The 20,572-nt window shown below is 34.2% G+C and overlaps 1 protein-coding gene across 1 annotated transcript in view; it reads right to left on the reverse strand.

Moving 5' to 3' along the window:
- Nucleotides 1–8,703, reverse strand: part of LOC142344541 (uncharacterized) — a 55,090-nt gene extending 46,387 nt beyond the window's left edge. Inside the window, exons 1-3 of the mRNA XM_075396301.1 lie at nt 8,662–8,703; nt 7,859–7,982; nt 5,145–5,301 (exon numbers count right to left, since the gene is read on the reverse strand). Of these exons, the coding sequence (XP_075252416.1) occupies nt 5,145–5,301; nt 7,859–7,982; nt 8,662–8,698 (318 nt within the window). The 5' untranslated portion in view covers nt 8,699–8,703. The remainder of the gene's footprint in view (nt 1–5,144; nt 5,302–7,858; nt 7,983–8,661) is intronic.
- Between the last annotated feature and the right edge of the window lie 11,869 nt (nt 8,704–20,572).

Raw genomic sequence — 20,572 nt, forward strand, 5'->3', positions numbered from 1 at the left:
AACTTTTCAGTAAAAAGCTCTTCTTAACTTTTCAGTAAAAACTTTTCAAATTTCAGCTGAGTTTTTAAACAGCAGTGGGTTCTTGTTTTTAAAAATTTGACTCCAACACAGCAACAAATATGAAAAAATACATTTTATCAGCAAATTTTCTGAGAAAACACTTAGTTTCAACGCCATTAAAATCAATAGCTCTCAACGAAAGCTAATAAATACGCTATGTTCTGTCTCGATGAGGCAACAAGGTTGGTTGTAATTGATTAGCCATCAGTAAGATTTTACAATAAGTCATGAAAACAACAACAAATCCAGACAAAATAAAAAAAAATTAAGTAGAAAACTGGTAGATTTAAGTGTTCAAGTCATTTAAAACATATGCTTTTCAATGAAAACTTTGTGTATGATCCATTGAAGATCTTTTCTACGTCACTACAACTGTCAATATTAGGATAATTTGTAAAGATTCCAAAAGGAAACAAAATTACAAAACAAAATATACAAAATTTTTTAAAAGTTTTGAAAACTCGTGCATCAAAATCATAATGCCAAAAGTTGGAAGATAAAACCGCTAACTACATAAAATTTGGTTTAAGTAAAAACGGAAACGTTGCTGACTTTACTGAGACACACTTACACCTCTCGAAAAAAGTTTACGATTGGTTAATATTCGAAAAAATTTTCGAAAAAATATTTTCAAAGTCTTGACAGCCATTAAATTCGATAGCTTTCAATGGATGTTAATGAATACGCTCAGTTACACCTCAATGGGAGGAATAGGATGTTTGTCAGGCATAGGTAGCCAAGAACACAACACAATAAGTCTCATGATTATGAAAACTAGAATAAATCTAGGCAAGACCAAAAAATCATTAGATAAGTACGAGAAGAAAGTGTCGAAACCATTTAAACCATATGTTTTTCTCTGAAAACTTCATCCAAGATCCATTGAACGTCTACTCCAAGCCAATGGCAGATATCAATGTCAGGATCAAGAGGAACCAATAATACGAACCAACAATATCTAAAAGATATTTTAGAAAATTTTGAAATCTTGTGGCATTGAAGTCGTATAACAAATAGTTAGAAGGTAAAACCACTAACCAGAATAATTGTGGTTGAATTAGAAACAAAAGGAGTCCTGTCGTTGCTGAGACTGACTTACGAATCACGAAAATAGGTTTATGGTTGTTTAATGTTGAAAAAAGTTCTCGAAAAATCATTTTCAAAGACTTAACAGCCATTAGCTGTCCATTCAAAGTTCTAGGGAGGTCCACTTAATGCTCATTACGAAAACTATTGTTCTTTTAGTCAACGAGTTAATGCCACAGGAATGCAAAAGTATAGTAAAACCTGAAAAAGAAAATCAAATTTTCAATTAAAATTACGAAAACTCAGAGTAGAAGTCAAAAAAAAATCACGAGCAATTCCTTGAAACCAAATTTTTTGTTCATTAGGCTTCATTTGACTGTAGATCAAGTTTGTCTTTAACAAACCTCGATATGAAGAGTCACTAGTCTCTATGTTACTTAAGAATACAAACAAATATGAAAATTTTTCTAAAAAAGAGCTGTCAAATATATTTCGAATGTTTTTGATAGTAAACTTCCCTATGAGACCAGAACAAGTCTTTTTATCGCCTTTCGTCTGCTAGGAAATCAAAATTGATTCATTTTCTGGCGTGAAATGTGGTTTTGAACTAATATGTTTTTATTTAAAAAATCTTAATTTGAAGAAAAACTACACTAAAAGTGAACAAAATCATGCCAATTATCACGTGTTCACACAAAACTTCAATCCCAGATAACTCCTCGAAAAAAAAACGAAATTCGAAAAACTTTTTAGTTTCGAATTCTACGCTGGACGAGCTTTTTAATGATACCACTCACATTTCTCTACGATGAATATATCGATCGGCCAAAATTGTCTGAACAAAAAAAACCCATTTGAGTATATAGTTCCTCCCCCCACAGGTGGGTTGGAACAATTAAGCAACCGGGGGAAAATACAGCTAAATTATAAAGATACTTTAAATCTTTTATATTAAACTTGACAACTAATTAAAAAATCTAGGATAAATAGATGTTGCAAGTGTAAAATGAACCAGTTTCAGACAATTAAAATTGGCACTGATAAAAATTTGATTGTATTTATCTTCGGATGCATTCCACCATCGGTTTTTAAAAATAACTATTGAGGTTGTTTTGCTTTTTAGCTCTTCATTGCTGGACAAACCAACCTGCAAATCAATACATGCAGTTGCAAATAGATGTGCATCTATCGTTTCTAAAATATTAATGACTAAAGTTTGGCTTCTTTTCATGTTTCGTCCGTTTGGCTTTTCTTTGGCTTCTTTAACTCGAGATTTTTTTGTTCAAGAGAGTAGTGCAAATAATTTGTTTCCTTTAAACGGGTTTCAATTTTCAAAGATAGAACAATGAGGACACGAGATTACAAATGATAGTTTTTTTATAAAATTTGTGTAAGAAAACATCCAAATTTACTGTGGAACCAACAGAAAACTTTCACGACTTATTAAAAACTCCCAGATTTGGCAAAATATGCAATAACAAAAGTAAAGCCAGTTAAGGATCCCCCATTATTGTCCACATTGCTTAAGACACACACATTTACAATAACTACTTCGAACTTTGTTTTAGAGTAATTATAAATTGCAAAAATGATCATTATATGCTAAGCCCGGGCTGCTGTTTAATTGGTCAACGCAATTTTCAATATAGAAGACACACAGTGATAAAATAACTGAAGAAACTGCTCTTTTCAATTTAAATGATCATAACACTTTATTAACGGTTGAAAATCCTGAATCCTTGTAGAAGGAAACAGCGCTTCCCGGTTTGACAAAAAGTTAAAATCTTACAACTTTTTTGTAACAACAGATTAAGTCAAGAACATGTTTTCAAATATATTCATTGCTACTTTGAAAAATTCATATTGTAAAACCATCATTCAATTAAAATATTACTCCATTTTCTCATAGAAGCCATCATAAGAAGTTGTAATTTGATAGATTTTTCTATTATGAAGTCAAACCTGGTTACATAATACCAATTTATTGTTCCGACCCTCTTGAGGGGGGAGGAACTATATACTCAACTGGTTTTTTTTGTTCCGTGAATTTTCGCCGCTCGATATATTCATCGTAGAGAGTTGAGACTGGTATCATTAGAAAGCTCATCCAGCGTAGAATATGGAATTAAAAAGATTTTTTTAATTTTCGATTTCTACAGAGAGTTATCGAGGTTTAAAGTTCTGAGAAAAGAAGAGTGAATTCACGTTGTTTTTATTCACATTTTCCGGAATTTTTGTCAATTTTGCTAAAATTTGTTATAATTTTTAAGAATAGTGTCGTTGATTTTATTTTTGAAGACGAACAAGGATTGTTGATTGTTTTGATTTAATTTTTTTGGTCAAAAAATCTGGATAAACATTTCAAAATTTAGACTTTTTCATCAAAAACAGCATCAAAAAACGAAATAAGCTAATTTAGTCCACTTTGATTAAATTTGCCGACATTACATCCCCAAACAACACTAAAAAAATCTTTGTAGACTCAGAGGGGGGCTATTTCTACTTCAGAGTCCGCTGAGAGTGCACTGTAGTTAAAACCTTGCCGTTTTTTGCCAACTTTACTCGTTGATTATCAAAAATGCAGAATTTATTTTGAGTTTTCAACTAACAAATTATCTATATCTACAACATTCGAAAAATCAGTTAATCCTAACGGACAATAAGTATTATTAGGGCTTGTTTTTGGCCATTCTAGGACTGTTACAATCCAAAAAAAATCGGGTTTTAATCAGTCGGTCTTTTTTTTAAAAAAAGACTTTTTTTAATAATAAAAAACAGAACATATCAATTCAAAGCTCAGGAGTGATAGGTCCAACCGATTTGCTTGTTAAGTAGCTCCAAGCTAATGCATTAAGTTTTTTAATTGAAAATTTAGGGTCGTTTCTTTTTTTAAAAATAATTGACCTTTCAATAAATAATGGCTTAATTAACTTTTTCTCTACTTTTTTTCTTAATTTGTACAACTTCCAGCTTAATGTCAGCGAAAAAACGACCGCTTCATCTTTCTACTTATTTAACATTTATTCTCAGTTGCAGTTTTAAGCCTGAAACTATTGTTTTCTGGCTTTGATACCACAAGATTTCAGATTTTTTTTGTTTTGATATTTGCCAGTTTTTCACGTTTTCTAATTTTGTCACATTATTACATTTTTGACGGTTCTCATGTCACCTCATTAGCATTCAGAATAAAGCACAGTTGAACATATTAAAATTCTGAAAGATATACATCATCGTTTTAACGGCCTCGACGCCTCTTTCTTGAAGAAATCAATTGAATTTTTTAGTCTTACTAGTCTTACTAATGAATGGCCACGTACTACATTATAGCTGTTTGAAGAAGGCGCAATCAAATATATTTTGAGTGCCAAAATTTGGCTTGACGGTTTTGACAGCGTTTTCTGGCAAGTTTCAATTGAAATTTTGTTTGTTCTTTGTTGTTCTTTTTAGCCGCTTTAAAAAATGAATAAGGACAGGTCATAATGCCCTTCTATAGAAGTAGTGGAAATCGTAATTTTGTGGTAATATTAATTGATTCCTAATGGTATTTAATACTTTGAAGTTAACTGTTTCAAAAAAATAAGTTAATTTTTTTACTTTACTGTTTTTGTTCTTTCTTGTATAATTGTTACCAAACCTTTTTATGGACTGGTCGCATATGTTTTCTGGGGATTTATAAGTTATTTTTGTTTAGTTTTGGGTTTATCTGACGGACATACATAAAGAGGGACATAAATTTTTTTGATGTAATTAATGTTTGTTGTTGTTGTTGTTGTTTGATTTTGCTTTTCGTCTTGACTCGCTTTCTTAATATTGACATATTACAGCAATCTAATGCATCAACTTTTACTCCACTGAGTTATTTGCTTTGGAGGCTATCTTATCGTTGATACAGAATTTGTTGAAAAAGACTTGGGCTTTTTTGGGAATCGCAAAAAATAATTTTTGGGTTCTTCTATCTGTTCCTCATTTGGTAGACAATTATGCCAAATTTGTGGATGGGCGGGGTCGGAACCTTATGTGCCATCGCACATTACCGAGCCGCCTTGTTCATATCTAACCTCATACTCTTTAACTAGTCCTGCGAATTGTTTCTGAGAGAGGAGTCTGAACTCTTTGAAGAAGTTTTTGTGCCATATCGGGTGTCTCCAATCAAATACCATGTCTTTGCTTCTGTTCACGGCTATCGCACGGTGCTTTGCAGTGAAATAGAGTCTCCTAAATATGGGCATTGTTAAATTTATGCAAATCAAGCACTTTTAAATAAACCTAAGAAGAGCATTTTTGAAAGAACATTGCAGTCAAGATGCACTCACAAAATTGACACTTAGTTAGACCCATTTCCAAAGTTTGAGGCAAATCGAACAAAAAAAATATATCTGTACATCGTAACGAATTTTGATATTGTTATTTAAAATTGATATTTTGTATCTCAACTCTTACCTTAATTTATTGTACACAATTTGCGAAGCAAGAGAAATTTGACATCTAAACACAATTTAGAAAAAGTGCACTTTTCAATGAAGTACAAAAGTGCGTATAATATTTTTGAGATCTACTTTTTAATTTTTTTTCAGCTTCAAGAATAAAACTAGCAAAGATCTAAGATGATAAACCTGCAAGCTACGACATCCAAATTAAGTACAATAGCTGAAAGAAAAATTTTACAAGGACTCTCAATAATTAAAAAAATACCTAACTGATTAACGGAGGGCGAATTGCTCTCAAAAGACTTGCGAGTGGTTTTTGGAGGCTAACTTTGGCTCATTTGAAGGGGCCTGGAATGAGTGCATACGGATGGAAAAACGTGCATGTGGGGATTGAGTGGCATAGTGTGGGTCAGAGGGCTAAGGAAGGTGGGGGGGGGGGCGAAGTTGGGCGAGGGTGAAATCCACCCACAACATAGGAATTTATGTCTCGAAAACTGTTTCGGTGACCCGCATTCTTGCAGCCTAAATAATCCAAAAGGTTCTTAGAGAACTTAAGGCCTTTTGGGCGTTACCCGTGTATCCCATTTTAGAAGACAAAAAGTCGAAATAGTAAAGGAAAAATCAGTCAAATGAATGATCTCATAAAAAGAACGCAGAGCTAATATAACAGCTATGAACTTCGTTTCAGAGAATTTAATCATACCAACTACTAAACAGTAATTTAGTAATTGAACTAAATGTGACTCCAACAAAAAAACTTACAGGCCAGCAAAAACCTTGGTTGAATGAACGAAAAAAATTCAGACGAGGCAAAAATGGGCCAAATATTGCATAGAATGTTGTACTACAAGATCAAAGTTGATGACTATTTCAGCAGAACTGTAATTGAGCTATACAATGCAAGGCGAAAAAGTCCAGTCTTGTCATTTGCCTCAGAAACGAAGAGAAAAATTAATAATAACTTAAAAATAGTAATTTTCAGCTTAGTTTTAGAATAAATAATTTTCAGCTTAGTTTTAGAATAACTGAAGAGTGCTTTTTGTTTTTTGCGGTTACGTGCACGAGAGCCCATGTTATAAAGAGCCGACTTTATGAAGAGCCAACGCCAGAAAGCGTCGAAACCTGGCTTGATTTAAAAAGAGCCGAAAGCAAAAAATTGCATTTAATTACCTTAAATTGTTAGTTGATTACCAAGAAATTTACTTAATGCTTGGTCACATGCTTTATTGTGAGAGTTTCATATCATGTCCAATAAGCGGCTGAGGCATGGTCAAGGCCTGCGATAATTTCAAGATAATTATCTATTAAATTGTTTTATGTTTCTTTTACTAGAAAATATTAAAATTTCTTTTTTAAAAAACTCGGTTATGATTGGTTGAGACTTTATTTTAGTCTCATTTTAGAAAGCAATTTAATTGGCTGCAAATACTATCTTAATTTATCGACTAATAATTTCAATAGATTGTCGGCTTTTTTCACTTCGGCTCTCTTACAAGTCAGCAATTTTGGCATTTCAGCTATACAAGAAAAGTAATGTTCTTTTTGACCAAAGCATATAAAAGTTTTGGCTGAGTGCAATATTAGAGACCAATAAATCCACAAAAACTGCAGAGAAACCGTACAAAAACCAAACAATTCTCATTTCGAGCTCACATTTTCTGACATTGATCGCTTCACTTTAAAGTTAAAGCCGAGTAAATCCTAGTAAAGCTACATAAACCGCATTTCAACTTAATGCCTTACAACTTTGCTAGTTTTACCCGTTTCCAAACATGAATTTCACACTCAAAACAAATGTATGATGCACCTGCGAAAAAGACAGAATTTAAAATTCTTAGCTTGTAAAAAAAGAGCGTAGAAAACCAGATGAGTATCTGCTTGACTATTGACAAGCAACAAAAAGAAAAAAAACAGAGAAATGCAAAATAATATTTTCCAAAACTTCATGAATTTCTTGAAACGCAATGAAAAATTGCTTCAAATGCAAATTAGTTGTTACAGGGTGCTAAGAACAAAAAGCTCATTGTTTACAAGGATATTTTGCAAAAAATAATTGAGACGAAAGATGAAACAGTCGAGTTTTAAACATTCGCACAATTATTTCTCCGCTTAAAATAAAAAGGTGGAAAGAGTGGAAAAGGGTGGAAATAGTGGAAAAGTTGGAAATAGCTGGAATTTGAGATTGAAATGTTTAGGGTAGATTCAAGACGATCCCTTAGCGAGTCCTCCTGTTGCTTAAAATGCCATATGAAAGCAATTAAGACAGAGTGCTAAAATTAAGTTAGGCAGTTATTTTTTTAGAGCTAATTTCAATTTTTCGGATTAATAGTAATTTTTTTTTGTACTTTTTGTAGTTGTCCCTGAATGCGAGATAAGCTGCAAGTGCAATGACGAATACTGCAATCTGGACTAAGAAAATGAACACGACCAGCTGGTTCAGATCGGCCACCACTCCCACATACTGGCTCTCTGAAAATACACACCCCATATTACGTCATTAAGCAGGTCAGATGACATCAGTCTGCGACCCTAGATGACCCTAGACTGAGAAGAGATGACATCAGTCTGCTTTGTCTGTGACCCTAGTCTATTACCAACGGCTATCTTTAAAGATCTTGCTGGAATCTTGCAAGAGACTTTATAGATTACGCACCATCTTGCAAGAACCTTGCAAGATCTTGCCAGATAAGCGTGGACTAGGGTATGGACGAGATTACAAATAGCCAAGGATATTACACTGAGGCGAAGGAGGCGAAAATTGCGAGTTTGGAGCATCGATTAAGATCTACTTTTCCAAAATCTGAACTATCTAAGATTTGACAAAAATTGGTCCTTTTTGTACCCCCGCCCTACCATCTTAAGGGGGCAGCGACCAGCATCTAGCCTCCTCGTTGGCATGAAGATGGTGGGGGGGGGGGGGTTTCAGGTGTTTGTGCGTGGGTGTGTATATGCAAGGTAAGACAAACACAAGTATACTAGGCAAGACATGACAAAAAGGGCACAAAAACTGACAACTTTGTTTAAAAAATGCACTAAGAAAAATGCTAGGTCGCAAATTTTGTCGAAAGCAAACTTTTGTCGAAAACACAAACTATTGGCTGTTCTCCTCTATACCCTCAATGAATTTAATAAATCGGGACCCACTAACCAGTTGCATATTCACCCACAAACACCACATTACACATATCCTCATTGTCTCGATAATCATGTGCAACTGCAATTAAGAATATTGTATAGACTGTGTTCGGATCTAACTCGGCATTACACGACTGGTTCTTCTCGTTTTTAAGGTCACACTCGGCTGTCGAGTCAACTCCCAGTTTGAAGTTGAACACATTGTCATAGCCCTCGTTTTTAACCCAAACTGAAACAATAACCCTGATTCAAATGACGTCATTAGAGCTTATTATATATCACTATAACCACTAATAAATGAATTTCAATACTTAAATTACCTGTGACTAACTAAGGCGGATGTCCCAGATGAGGAATTTTGAGCTCCATTTTTGCTTAGATTTTGGTTGTTATCAAATTTACTATGAAAAGTTGACAAAATTTTGACAACGATCAACAATCCTAGCTGAAATGTGAATAATAAACATATAAATATTTAAGTAAATAAATAAATAAATAATAATGTTCAAACAAGAGCAAACCTATAATGATGTGATAAAAAAAACTGTGCAAGTATTTGCAGAAATGAGGATTTTAAAGATATTAACTCTGTTGCAATTTTTTTAAAGGGAAAACATCCACCTGCCCATTATAGGACGAATTTTGTTGTTGGATGTGAGAACCCGGAGGTTGGTGACAGATCAAATCAGCGCTGAATCAGTTTAGAGACATTCTTTTTTTCGGGTGGCCAGTACTCTGTTCATGTCACAACTTAAACTGGCCAGTCTTAATTTTGGAGTAAAACTTTCGGCATGAAAAATAAAATGTTCAGCCTAACTCCCGCAAACAAGTTTTGATTTATATTCGATTCGAACTTCCGCGTGGGTACTTGTAACATTCAATTTGCGTAGCAAGTCGTAATCACTAACCTAAATGGGCTTTGTGGTATTTGACTGCAAACTAGCGTATGTATGAGTAGTGTGTATACCACTATTGTAATTAGCAGTTATAAACTACAATAATATGATGTTATTCTGCTCCAGGTCAACTTTGGAGGTTGAATGGGACAGAACAGCAATTTCCACTTTCACTGCAAAATTGACCCAATTATTTATTTAAATGATGAATAGATTTAAGCTCAGTCAAGCGTACGAAACCTTTCGCAGTTTAGTTATGGGGCTTAGAGATTTTTCCTTTACTTTGTCAACAAAAATTAGAGGCAGTTTCAGATTTCTTATTCTTTTCTTAAGAGCAGAAGCTCTGAAGTCCGAGGTAGAACAATGAGTAATCAATTGAAATAGTCCCACTACAGAGTGGTTGTTAACAATTAAACATACCCGGCAGATTGCCGGAAAATAGCCGCCGTTGATTCCAATAAGCATGATTGGGATCGAAAGAATAGAAGATATTGAAAAAAAAAAGATTTTTGTACAAAAACATTTTTTAAGTCCGATTTATTTTGATGGCATTTCGTAGTTGAACATAACGTACTTCTGTTTCTTAGAGAGAGGCTACAGGAGCTACTATCAATACCAATAAGCATTAGAGATGGTAACTAAGACTTATAGGAACGACGTTCAAATAGCGTGCATCTAAAATTGGGCTTTATGGGTTTATCCCGTTTCTACTTCTGACTTCAATTTTTTATACTGACTCTGTTCATTTTGAATTGCTTTGCTGAGCAACTGATGTTCAAAATCACTTTTAGCAGAATGAGAGAAGAGGGAAACTAGCCTCGAGAAGTCAAAAAGATATTACGCAAAATGTTGAAAAAGCGGCAAAATGAGGTAAAGCGAAACATTTTTTTATTCGACGAAGTAAAAAAAACATAGCAGGACAATTCCTGACGTACAATTCAAAGAATTTCCATTGACATAACAAACAGCTAGACCAAGAACGGACAATGAGTGGTTTGAAAAAACCATTTCTAATAAAAATCAGAAGAAAAAAACAGAAAAAAAAACAGAAAATCAATGTCAAAATGCTGCTAGGGAGAACAAAAAACCACTAGTGAGATAAGTAATTTTAATTCTATCAAATAACTAGGTCCAGAATGAGCTGTTAATGGATTGGGAAAACTATTTAGAAAAAAATCCGATCCAAAAATTGAAAAAACAGTAAAAATCAGAGTGAAATTGCCGCATGTGAACAAAAAACCACTTCCGAGAACCCAAATTTTTGTTCAAACACCTTTTTCTCACTCTACTTTAAAATTAGAGCGAAAAAATTCACGCCGGAAAACCACTCGCTTTTCCGCTCCATTTCATGTTTCGGCGTGACCAAAATCACCACTCCAATTTGACTTCAAAAATCATGAAAATGTGTGAACAGACCTTAAAAAAAACACAGCCGGAAGAATTCCGGAAACGACTCGAAGTGAAAATTCATTTAAACGCCATCCAACTACTCATCAAAGAAAAAGTGCGTTCATTAATTTACGATTATCTTGAACCAAAGTCATGAAACAAAAAAGTAAAAACAAAAAAATCAAAACTGTTAAAATATGATAAAAAATCTGATCAAATTTGTTATAAATTGAGATCCCGAAAAAACTATCTCTGCCAAAATAACTTCATTAAAACAACTAGTACTTACAAAAACCACTTAAGTGAATTTTGAAAAAAAATACTTCAGGCTAAAATTATGAAAAAAAGCCCTTAAAAACAACTTTCACTGAAAAACTGGAAGAAGTTACTAAATTTTTTAATATTTCAAAAACATATAAATCCAAAGAAAAATTCCCTTCAGCCAATAGGGTATCAAGATGTTCGCAGAAACAATAGGCAAGTCATACTAGGCAAAGAAACTTTGCTAAAAACAGAGAAAAAAACGAAAAACTGCAAAAAATTAAGAAAAATAGTTCCCATTTTCGACATTTTTTGTCATATTTCTCAACAAAAAAAAGATACTTACCCACAAAACTGTAACCAATTGTTATCATAAAATTGCTCAAAAGGAAGGTTTTTCTACAATACCCATTTGAGCCAGTAAAACAAAATAATCGTCAAAAAATCGCAAAAATTAGCCCGAAAATCAGCAAAATACATTAAAAATCGAATTATCATAAAATTCATATGAATTTCCAGAAACCTTCAAACCACTACCAAAACCAGCCTAGAATTAAAACAAAATCATAACCAAAACTCTTAACCAACATAAATAAAAAAAAACTGCTTTAAAATGCCGCACGTGAATAAAAAAATTTCGCTCGCTTAGAGAAAATTTTTTCACACATCAATTTCTCGCTTTCTCAAAAACATCGGTATGCACAAAAACCACTCTTTTTTTGCTCCATTCTTCACGATTGTTCAGCGCCAAAATCACTCAAAATTTTTTCACGCGTTTCATTTCCCGCTTCAAAAATCACTCCAATAAAATTGATTAAAAAAATGGACTTCTCCAATACTCCTCTTCGAGTCTTAAAAAGACAGCGCCCCAATACAATTCAAATTCTTTGAATTGTAAAAAAAATAGGAGCGCTATAATAGCCGGCTGAGAAGATGAGGGCGGCTATTAAAAGTAGTAATAATGTTAAGTTGTTTTCAACAGTTAACAAAATAAGATAATGATGACATTTATTTACAAAATACATCAACAAGACCTCAAGGAGATCACTATCACGTCATCCAACAATTCGGCGGGTGATTAAAACACAATTGAACTGGGGTAGCAATCGGTGACAAAAAGCTGTTGAAAATCTGATGAGTACTAAAAAATAAAAAAAAAACCAGCAATATGCAATATGGCAGGGTGCGGAGTGGGGAGTGAAGTGGGAGGAGTGGGGTCAAACTGTAAGAAAAACCATAAAATAATGTCTCTAAAACGGTATCGGTGAAAAACCTAAAGTAAACCATTACAGTAGTGATTATAGTAAACCAAAAGACTCTAAGAGAATTTAAAGCCTTCCGGGTGCTACCTATTTATTCTGCTTTTGATTGTGAAAAACCAAAAAATTTAGACAAAAAATTGTTCACGCAACAATTGCATAAAAATCATAAAACCAATATAATTGCTACAAACTCTGTTTGAGATCAATTAAAATTAACTTAAATATCAGCTAAAAATATCAACGTTTTAATATTTTTGAATAATTGTAATGATATAAGATTTGTTCAAATTGCTAATGAACGGCCCGCAGAGTTAAATATGTAGCTTTGGTCTTATCTAGCTTACATTTCAGGAACCTGACCGCAATGCGCAAAGATAAAAGCTCGTATGCGGGTAAAAAGTTGCAGGGGTAATAAGTGGAAATAAAAAATGAGGGGGAAAGGATCCCAAAGCCTTCCAAAGCCTACCCGAGGCTCCACAACTTGCATTTACGACTCAAGTGTTTCTCGGGAGCTTCACTGAATAGAAAAATTAGCGCATACTTAGGCTTTAAGAAAGTTGTTCCAGCATTTTGGTGCCTTCAGTACATACCCATTTAATAGCATATAATACCAAGTTTTTCAACCTTTGATTTTCTGTTTCTGATTCAAGATTCATTGGCAAAAATTCGGATTCAAGAAATCATTAGCAATTGCACTGTATTTCATTTAACTGCAGCATGCTTAGAGCTCTAGCATCTTGACTCTCAATGACTCATGGCCGATCAAATAAAAAAAAAATTGGCAGTTTTTTTTTCGAGAATTTTTAACCGTCGTGTATTTGTTATGTTACGAATGTACCTACCATATGTGTCAGCTTCATGTTTTTATTTCAACTTCCATGTGGGTATAAATACTAATATAAAACCAACGACGAAATCTTGATCAACTGAAATAGACAAATTGTGAGGTTAAAGAAAATTTCTGCGCATTTAATATCAATTCAACAAAATAAATTATTTCGAACAATTAGTTCATTGCAGTCAATATAAATAAAAAGTGAAAAGCGCATTGATAGAATAGATTTTTCTAATAAGCGAAACCAGGAGACTAACGGTTATCATCTTGGTAGCAAGTTTCTGGCTTTGGGACTTGATCAGTGACGAATCCAATTCCGATTGGTTGCACTATGAAGTTATCGTACTGAAAAAGAAGGAGTAAAGTCGGAAAAATGAACCACCAGCGCCTCGCTATTTCAACATTAACTCAATTTCACAAACCCAGGGTTAAGTTTTTTGACGCCGAAATTGGAGTACACCGAATTGAAAATCGAATAGCATACATAACCGACTACCGTAGGAAGAATTGCTCTCGAACGACTAGTTTGAACTCTAAACTATTAGAGTGAGGGGGGGGGGGGTAGAGTGCAGGAATACGAAGTTCACCAGAGGACTTCAAATGACGTCATTAGAGGTTATTGTATACCACTTTTAAGATTTAAAGTGAAAAAATGAAAAAAAAAAAATGCGGTCAACATTTCATTTGCCTTTTAAAGTCAAATGAAAAGTGGGCCGCAATTTTTTTTTATTTTTTCTCTTTAAATTTTAATAGTGGTATAGGTATATACATTTTAGCAGTTGGATTGAAGTGGTCTCAGTTTACTGTTAAAGTTGATTTAACAGTTTTGGGACCACTTTAATTCAACAGCTAAAATTAATAATGCGAGAGAAATTTAGATCACACAAAATGCAAAATGTCAAGGACGTAAAAGTCACTCGAAAAAATACAAAACAGTCAAGAAATTTTACATAAACAATTGCTTCAATCTTCTTTTAAGAGCAATTAATCCGTTTTAATATTTCAATGCATTTGTTTTTCGGAAAATGGCTAAATTGTTAAGCATCGTTGTTTAAGTAATCGCAAAATCACTTGGATCTGGAATCGTGGATCTATCTGATCAGAGGAGTCTTCGAACGCACTGCGAGTGCACACAAATTTGCGAGTGCACAGCAATGTAACCAGAGTTCACTTTGGTATTGGGACGATCTGATAAGCGTTCACTTTTGTCGTGAGGCGCTAACGTCTAGTCCTCAACGTGGGAAAATGCACTTTAGTAGCCTTTTAGGTGCATTGATCCTATATTGAGGATTATATCATATTTATAAACCTAAACCAACTAATGTCGGAAGAATTGCTCTCGAACGACAGGCTGGTGGACAAACAGTTTGGCACCACCTGGATTCGAACCATTGACCACCCGCGCCATCAGCAGACGTAGTTCCCACTCGGCTATTAGTTCCTTCTTTTTGCTATGCTGCAACTAATTTTATAATAGCAACAAGCTTACTTCGGAGGGAGAGCAATAGAGATCACTCAAAAATTAAGAGCGAAAGCGTGAAAAAGTCACTTGCGAAGTCAATGGATGTTCTAGAAGAAAAGAGCAAGAACAGTCAAGCGAAAAATTTGCATAAATAAAGACTAACACGTTTACAATAATTGCTAAGAACTTCGTTCAAGAGCAATTAAAAAGATTAGCATTCAGTAGTAACTAAGGAAAGTAAGTTACTTCTATTTAAAGGATTATTAATAACTTAGTTTTTATGTTACCGTTCGATAGAAAGAAGTGTTATTGATGTCTAATATGAAATCTCTCTTCCATTTATTCTGGATATAAAACAGATTTCGGTAATTATACGATTAAAGTATATTCTGTAAACTCCTGTATAATCGAATTTAGACATAGAGACGACAATCTAGCAAAATTGTCAAAAATGGGCTCCCTTTGTCAATAAATTTGCCACAATGCGCTCCCTTCACAGCCTCAAGGATGTTATAGAGAGGTCTACATATTTCTGCGCACAAGGTAGACTTACCTCAGTGTCTCTTACTAACCAACTCTGTGTAGTAAAAAAGACTGAGGAGAGAGAAATTTCAATTAGAACAGCAGTATGTGTACTGTTGCTGCAAATAGAGGAGAGACTGAATATGACAAAAGTATACTAGCCATTTAAATACAAATCGAGTTTTCAAAATGTGGGATCGGTCAGAGAATTCAAGTAATATGTTTCTGTCTGCTGCACCGGGGACTTTAACAACCTGAGTAAAGTTTTCATGAACCAATTTTAACTTAAAAGAACAAATCTTACGCGTCTTATATAATATCTGCTTTCTCAATGGTCCGTTATTTTGGTTGTAACATGACCATGCCAGTGTAAGCTGCTTCTGCCTCTTTGTGTCGATTCGCTGATAAAGTTGACATTGAATTTTTTATGAAATAAGGTTAGATAATGTTTCTTCTATATCATAGTCAAATTGTCAGTTCAAATTAAATTAGTGATATTGCATTTCTGTTCATATATCCTTTAACAGGACAAGTCCTGACACAATTCAAAGAAATTTCATTGACTAAACAAAAACTCTAGCCCTAGAACGGACTATGAATGGATTGAGAACGCCAATTTTTTTAAAAATCACATAAAAAAATCCAAATAACAGTGAAAATCAATGTCGAAATGCAGTATATGAAAAAAAGCGCAAGCGAGAAAATGAATTTTTGTTCAAACACCATTTTCTCTTTCTACTTTTAAAACAGAGCAAAAAATTTCACGCCAAAAAAACCACTTGCTTTTTCACTCTACTTCCTGTTTCGGCGTGACCAATACCATGTGGGGAAGGGTACCCTAATTTGTCTTCTTGCACACACTTACACTCTTAGAGGTCATGCTAGAGTCTCCGTCGCAGTTTTTCAATTTTTGAAGACAAAAAGTCAGAAAAAGGCCATCAGACTAACATCACTGCAGCAAAATCACCTGAGAGCAATTAAAGACAGCAATATTAGATGACTAACAGCTTCCCCCATGATTTGTTATGGATTGACACGTGATCTGTAACTGCTCTGGAACTGAGTGAACATTTTGGAAAGAATTTTTGAAGGACCCAAAAGGTAATTGAAATACAAGATGTCAATGAAAGCATTCGATTTTAGTTTTTAGTTATATTGTAAATATTCACGCTCTCACGTAAAAATTGTGCAAAAAAGTTTAAGCTTGCTTTTACTAATGTAATGTCCAGTTCTTTAAATAGCAATTTAAATATTTTTTTTTTCAATTTTACATAATGATATATTCTTAGCTTTTACCATTTGTATTTTATTGTTATGTGTACTAGGGTAATTAACAATGTTACTGGAGGGAGGAGCGCAAACGGAAAAGATCGGAATTATCATGAGCTGAAAGTTCGCAGAGAAGGTGTAATTTGTAAAGTTCAACCTCACCAGAAACGATTGATCTCCCTTGCAAATTCTGAGAAGAGTAACATTGTTGGGAAGACTGGAATCGGATCCCTGATGGAGGAGGAATTTGTAATACTGGATGAGATCAAATGTCTGGTAGAAATTGTCACAATTGATTCCGATGAGGAGTGAGTTGGAAGTTGAGGATATTAGTCCACTTTTTCCACCTGAACGCTCCTGCTGGTTGGCGTATATCAATGGTGGAGCTAAAACAGAATTGATTTTTGGAGTCTTTCCCATCATACCCCATACGCCCCCCCCCCAAATTCCAAATAATGGTATTACTACCATTATTGGGGGATTTACGGTATCTGCCACCATGCTAGCGGGGGGGGGGGTGGGGGCTATAATGGGAAAATTTAGGATCTATTATCATTCTCGTGTTTGTCTTTTCAATGTTGATGTCCTTCTTTAATGTACTTAATGGTATTCACAAGCTGGCATTAAAGTTTTCCAAATAGTTTCGATTTCGAGAAACAACGTTTTTGGCAAACAAAAGTTTTTGCTATTAGAACACGTTATTTATGAGTTCTAGGAGTCACAAGTTCAGATCTTAGAACTATTTTTTTTATTTTTGTATATCTTTGACTCACAGACAAAAAAGTAATCAGAACTGACTAAATTTGGGAAAATTCTCAAACGACCAGCGAGCGGTTGGCTTTGGTAGTAGCAAGCTGAGGCTTAGGGATGCTAGTATTCGGGGGGGGGGGGGTCAAGTGATGGTGGTAGGGTTGGGAGGAGGGCTGTACGAGAGGGAGGGCTCAAATCTCCTGGGAGGGTTCAAATCTCCTGGTCCAAATCTCCTGCTCAGCCATTTACGAGTTTATCTTTTTTTTGAGGACGAAAAGTTCAAGAGTAGGCAAAAAAGTGGTCAAGAAAAAAATCACATTGAAAAAGAACACAGGACTTATATAAATGCTACCAACCTCGTTTGAGAGCATTTAAACAAACGAGGACAACACATAAATAAAAATAAACTATAACTCAGGGTAATAGACGATCACATCACGCCACAGCAACCGCTGAAGTGCGGCATCAACAAATAAGTTAAGGAGAGTGAGAGAGAGAGAGAGAGATAAAACGTGAACAAGAAAGAGAAGGAAAGAAACCCCAACCAACGCGCGCACACACACACACACACATACACACACACACACACACAGAGAGAGAGAGAGAGAGAGAAAGACAGATGGCCATGAATTTTTTCCATGATGAGATTCGACTCTGCAACCTCTAGTTTTCTAGGATTGTTAGAAATTATATCATATAGAAAGAAACTGAAAGTGCAAAATTCAAAAGAAAAATATCCACATTTCGAAGTGAAGAAAAAGTTCAAAGCCATGTTTTGTCTCTGGATTTATGTGATGTAACCCATCTGCAAGACCTAAAAAGCTTTGTTGGCCATTCATGATCGTTAAATTCAAACAAGGACAAAAATATTCAACAATTTTAAAAACAATAGCAAATTTTATCAAAATCTTGCTGAAATTCGTGATATTAATATCTTCAGAAACATTGAACCCTTTCATTGCTTCCCAACACGATCCAGTATCCCTATTTCAAGGCTTAAACAGTTTCACTGGCCCATAAAAATCCAGAAACTTGACCATGATAATAATTTTTCGAAAACTTTTAGAATTAAAATTTATATAAAAAATGCAGGTCTATTGTTATTAAAATTTTGATAACCATTCCATTAACTTTAGAAGCTATACAGCAGCTTACTATCAGACATCGGAGGAGGACTGTGGTCCCTGGTGCACGAAAAAAACCAAAACCTATTTAAAAACCTTGAAAAAACTGCAAATATTTTTAAAAACAATATTTTTATTCGTGATGTTAAAATCTTGAAATAATTTTCATCACATCTAGAAACTATAAAGTAACCTTAAAGCTGGTGGTTCCTTGGCTCTTGAGGCTGAATAAACCTAAGAAATGACAAAAATTTTTCAAAAACTTTAATCGATAAAATTTGTGATTTTAAAAAGTTGATAACTATTCAATGGCCAACAAAAACGTTTCATTAACCTATCATCAAACCCTACAGGAGATTTCCTGGCTCCTGGGGCTGGAAAAACTCAGACATTTACAATAAATGTTGAAAAAATTGAAAAAAATTGCAAGTTTTATCAAAAAATTGCTAAAATTCGTGATGTTAAAATATTGAAAAACATAAGTATTCAAAACCTGCATTATCAAAACCCTAAGGAGGTTTTTGGACCCCTGAGGCTGAAAAACTCTGAATAATGAAAAAACATGTTTAAAAAAATGAAAAAAATTGCAATTCTTATCAAAAAAATGCTAAAAATTGTATCGTTAAGATCTTGAAAAACATTCCTTTACATCTAGATACTATTTATCAATCCTTAGAGGAGGCTCCTTGGCTCTTGAGGCTAGATAAACTTATAAAACTGCAAATTTCATTTTAAAAAAAGCTAAAACTTGTGATATTAAAATGTTGAAAACCATTCCATGGCTAATAAACTTTTTTCATTAACCTGATATCAAACCTTAGAGGAGGTTTTCTGGCCCTTAGGGCTGGCAAAACTTAAATAATGACAATATCAAAAAAATTGAAAAAAATTGCAAGCTTTATCAGAAAGAATTGCTAAAAAGCGTGATATTAAATTGTTGAAAACTATTATATTAACACTAGAAACTATGCAGTAACATATTATCTAACCCTAGAGGAGATTCCTTGACACTTAGGGCCAAAAAACTCAGAATAAGACAAAAATTTCCAAAAAATGAACATTTGAACCACACTTGAAAAACCGGCACCACACTTGAAAAACGTCGGACACCACAATAGAAAAACATTCCTTTACATCTAGATACTATACAGTAAGCTTTTATCAAACCTTAGAGGAGGTTCCTTGGCTCTTGAGGCTGGATAAACCTAAAAATGACAAAAATTTTCAAAAATTTGAAAAAATTGCAAGTTCTAAAAAAAATCGATAAAATTTGTGGTATTAAAAAGTTGAAAACTATTCCATGGCCTATAAAAATTTTCAGCAACCTTTAATTAAACTCGTAAAGAGGTTTTCTGACCCCTGGGTAGGGAAAAACTTAATAACGACAATAACTGACAAAAAATTGAAAAATTTTTTAACGGGGGGGGGGGGGGTGATAAAAATGGCAACAAAGGGGTGCGCAACAGCGGGGGGCAATAGTGGAAGGGGGGTCAAAAGTGGGGGGTCTTCAACCACTAAGAACCCCTCTTCACATCATAAGTATAAGTCTCCCGAGCAATTTGAGCTGAAAGAGCTGAAAGGCTCTAAGAGCACTTAATTCCCCCTGGGCGCTACCTGTTCATCCTGTTGTTTTTGAGGACGAAAAGTCAAATGCGTCAGACGAAAAATTGGCCAAGGAAAAAATTGCATTAAAAATATAATTCCTTCAAACTTCGTTTGAGAGCAATTAATCAGCCATAAGCCTCTTGTTATCTTCTGTCCTCGAGATCACTCAAGAATGGAGAAGAGAAACGTCAAAAAGTCACTTGAGAAGTGAAAGATTGTTCCGGAACAAAAGAGGAATCTATTCTGTTTTGGCCTCCCCAACTTAGTGGGCTTATATCTCCTACGCCCTCAAGCGAACTTGGTCTTTTTACACATTAACGTGCTATTTAACAGCATATAATTTGTAACTGGGGGCGTAAGAAACACTGGGAGGGGGAAAAAGTGTAGATTTCAAAATCGCAAATACTGTCAGGCAAAAATTTTGCATAAAAAACATAGAATGCCGGAAACGACTCAAAGAGTCTTGCAATATATGCTCTAAACTTATCTCACCCATAGGAGAAGTGTCAAAAAGAAAGAAAGTATGGTCACAAAATTAGCTGCCTAATG

Source organism: Convolutriloba macropyga, chromosome 1, assembly GCF_964194025.1.
Source record: "Convolutriloba macropyga chromosome 1, txConMacr16.3, whole genome shotgun sequence".
Classification (NCBI taxonomy): domain Eukaryota; kingdom Metazoa; phylum Xenacoelomorpha; order Acoela; family Convolutidae; genus Convolutriloba; species Convolutriloba macropyga.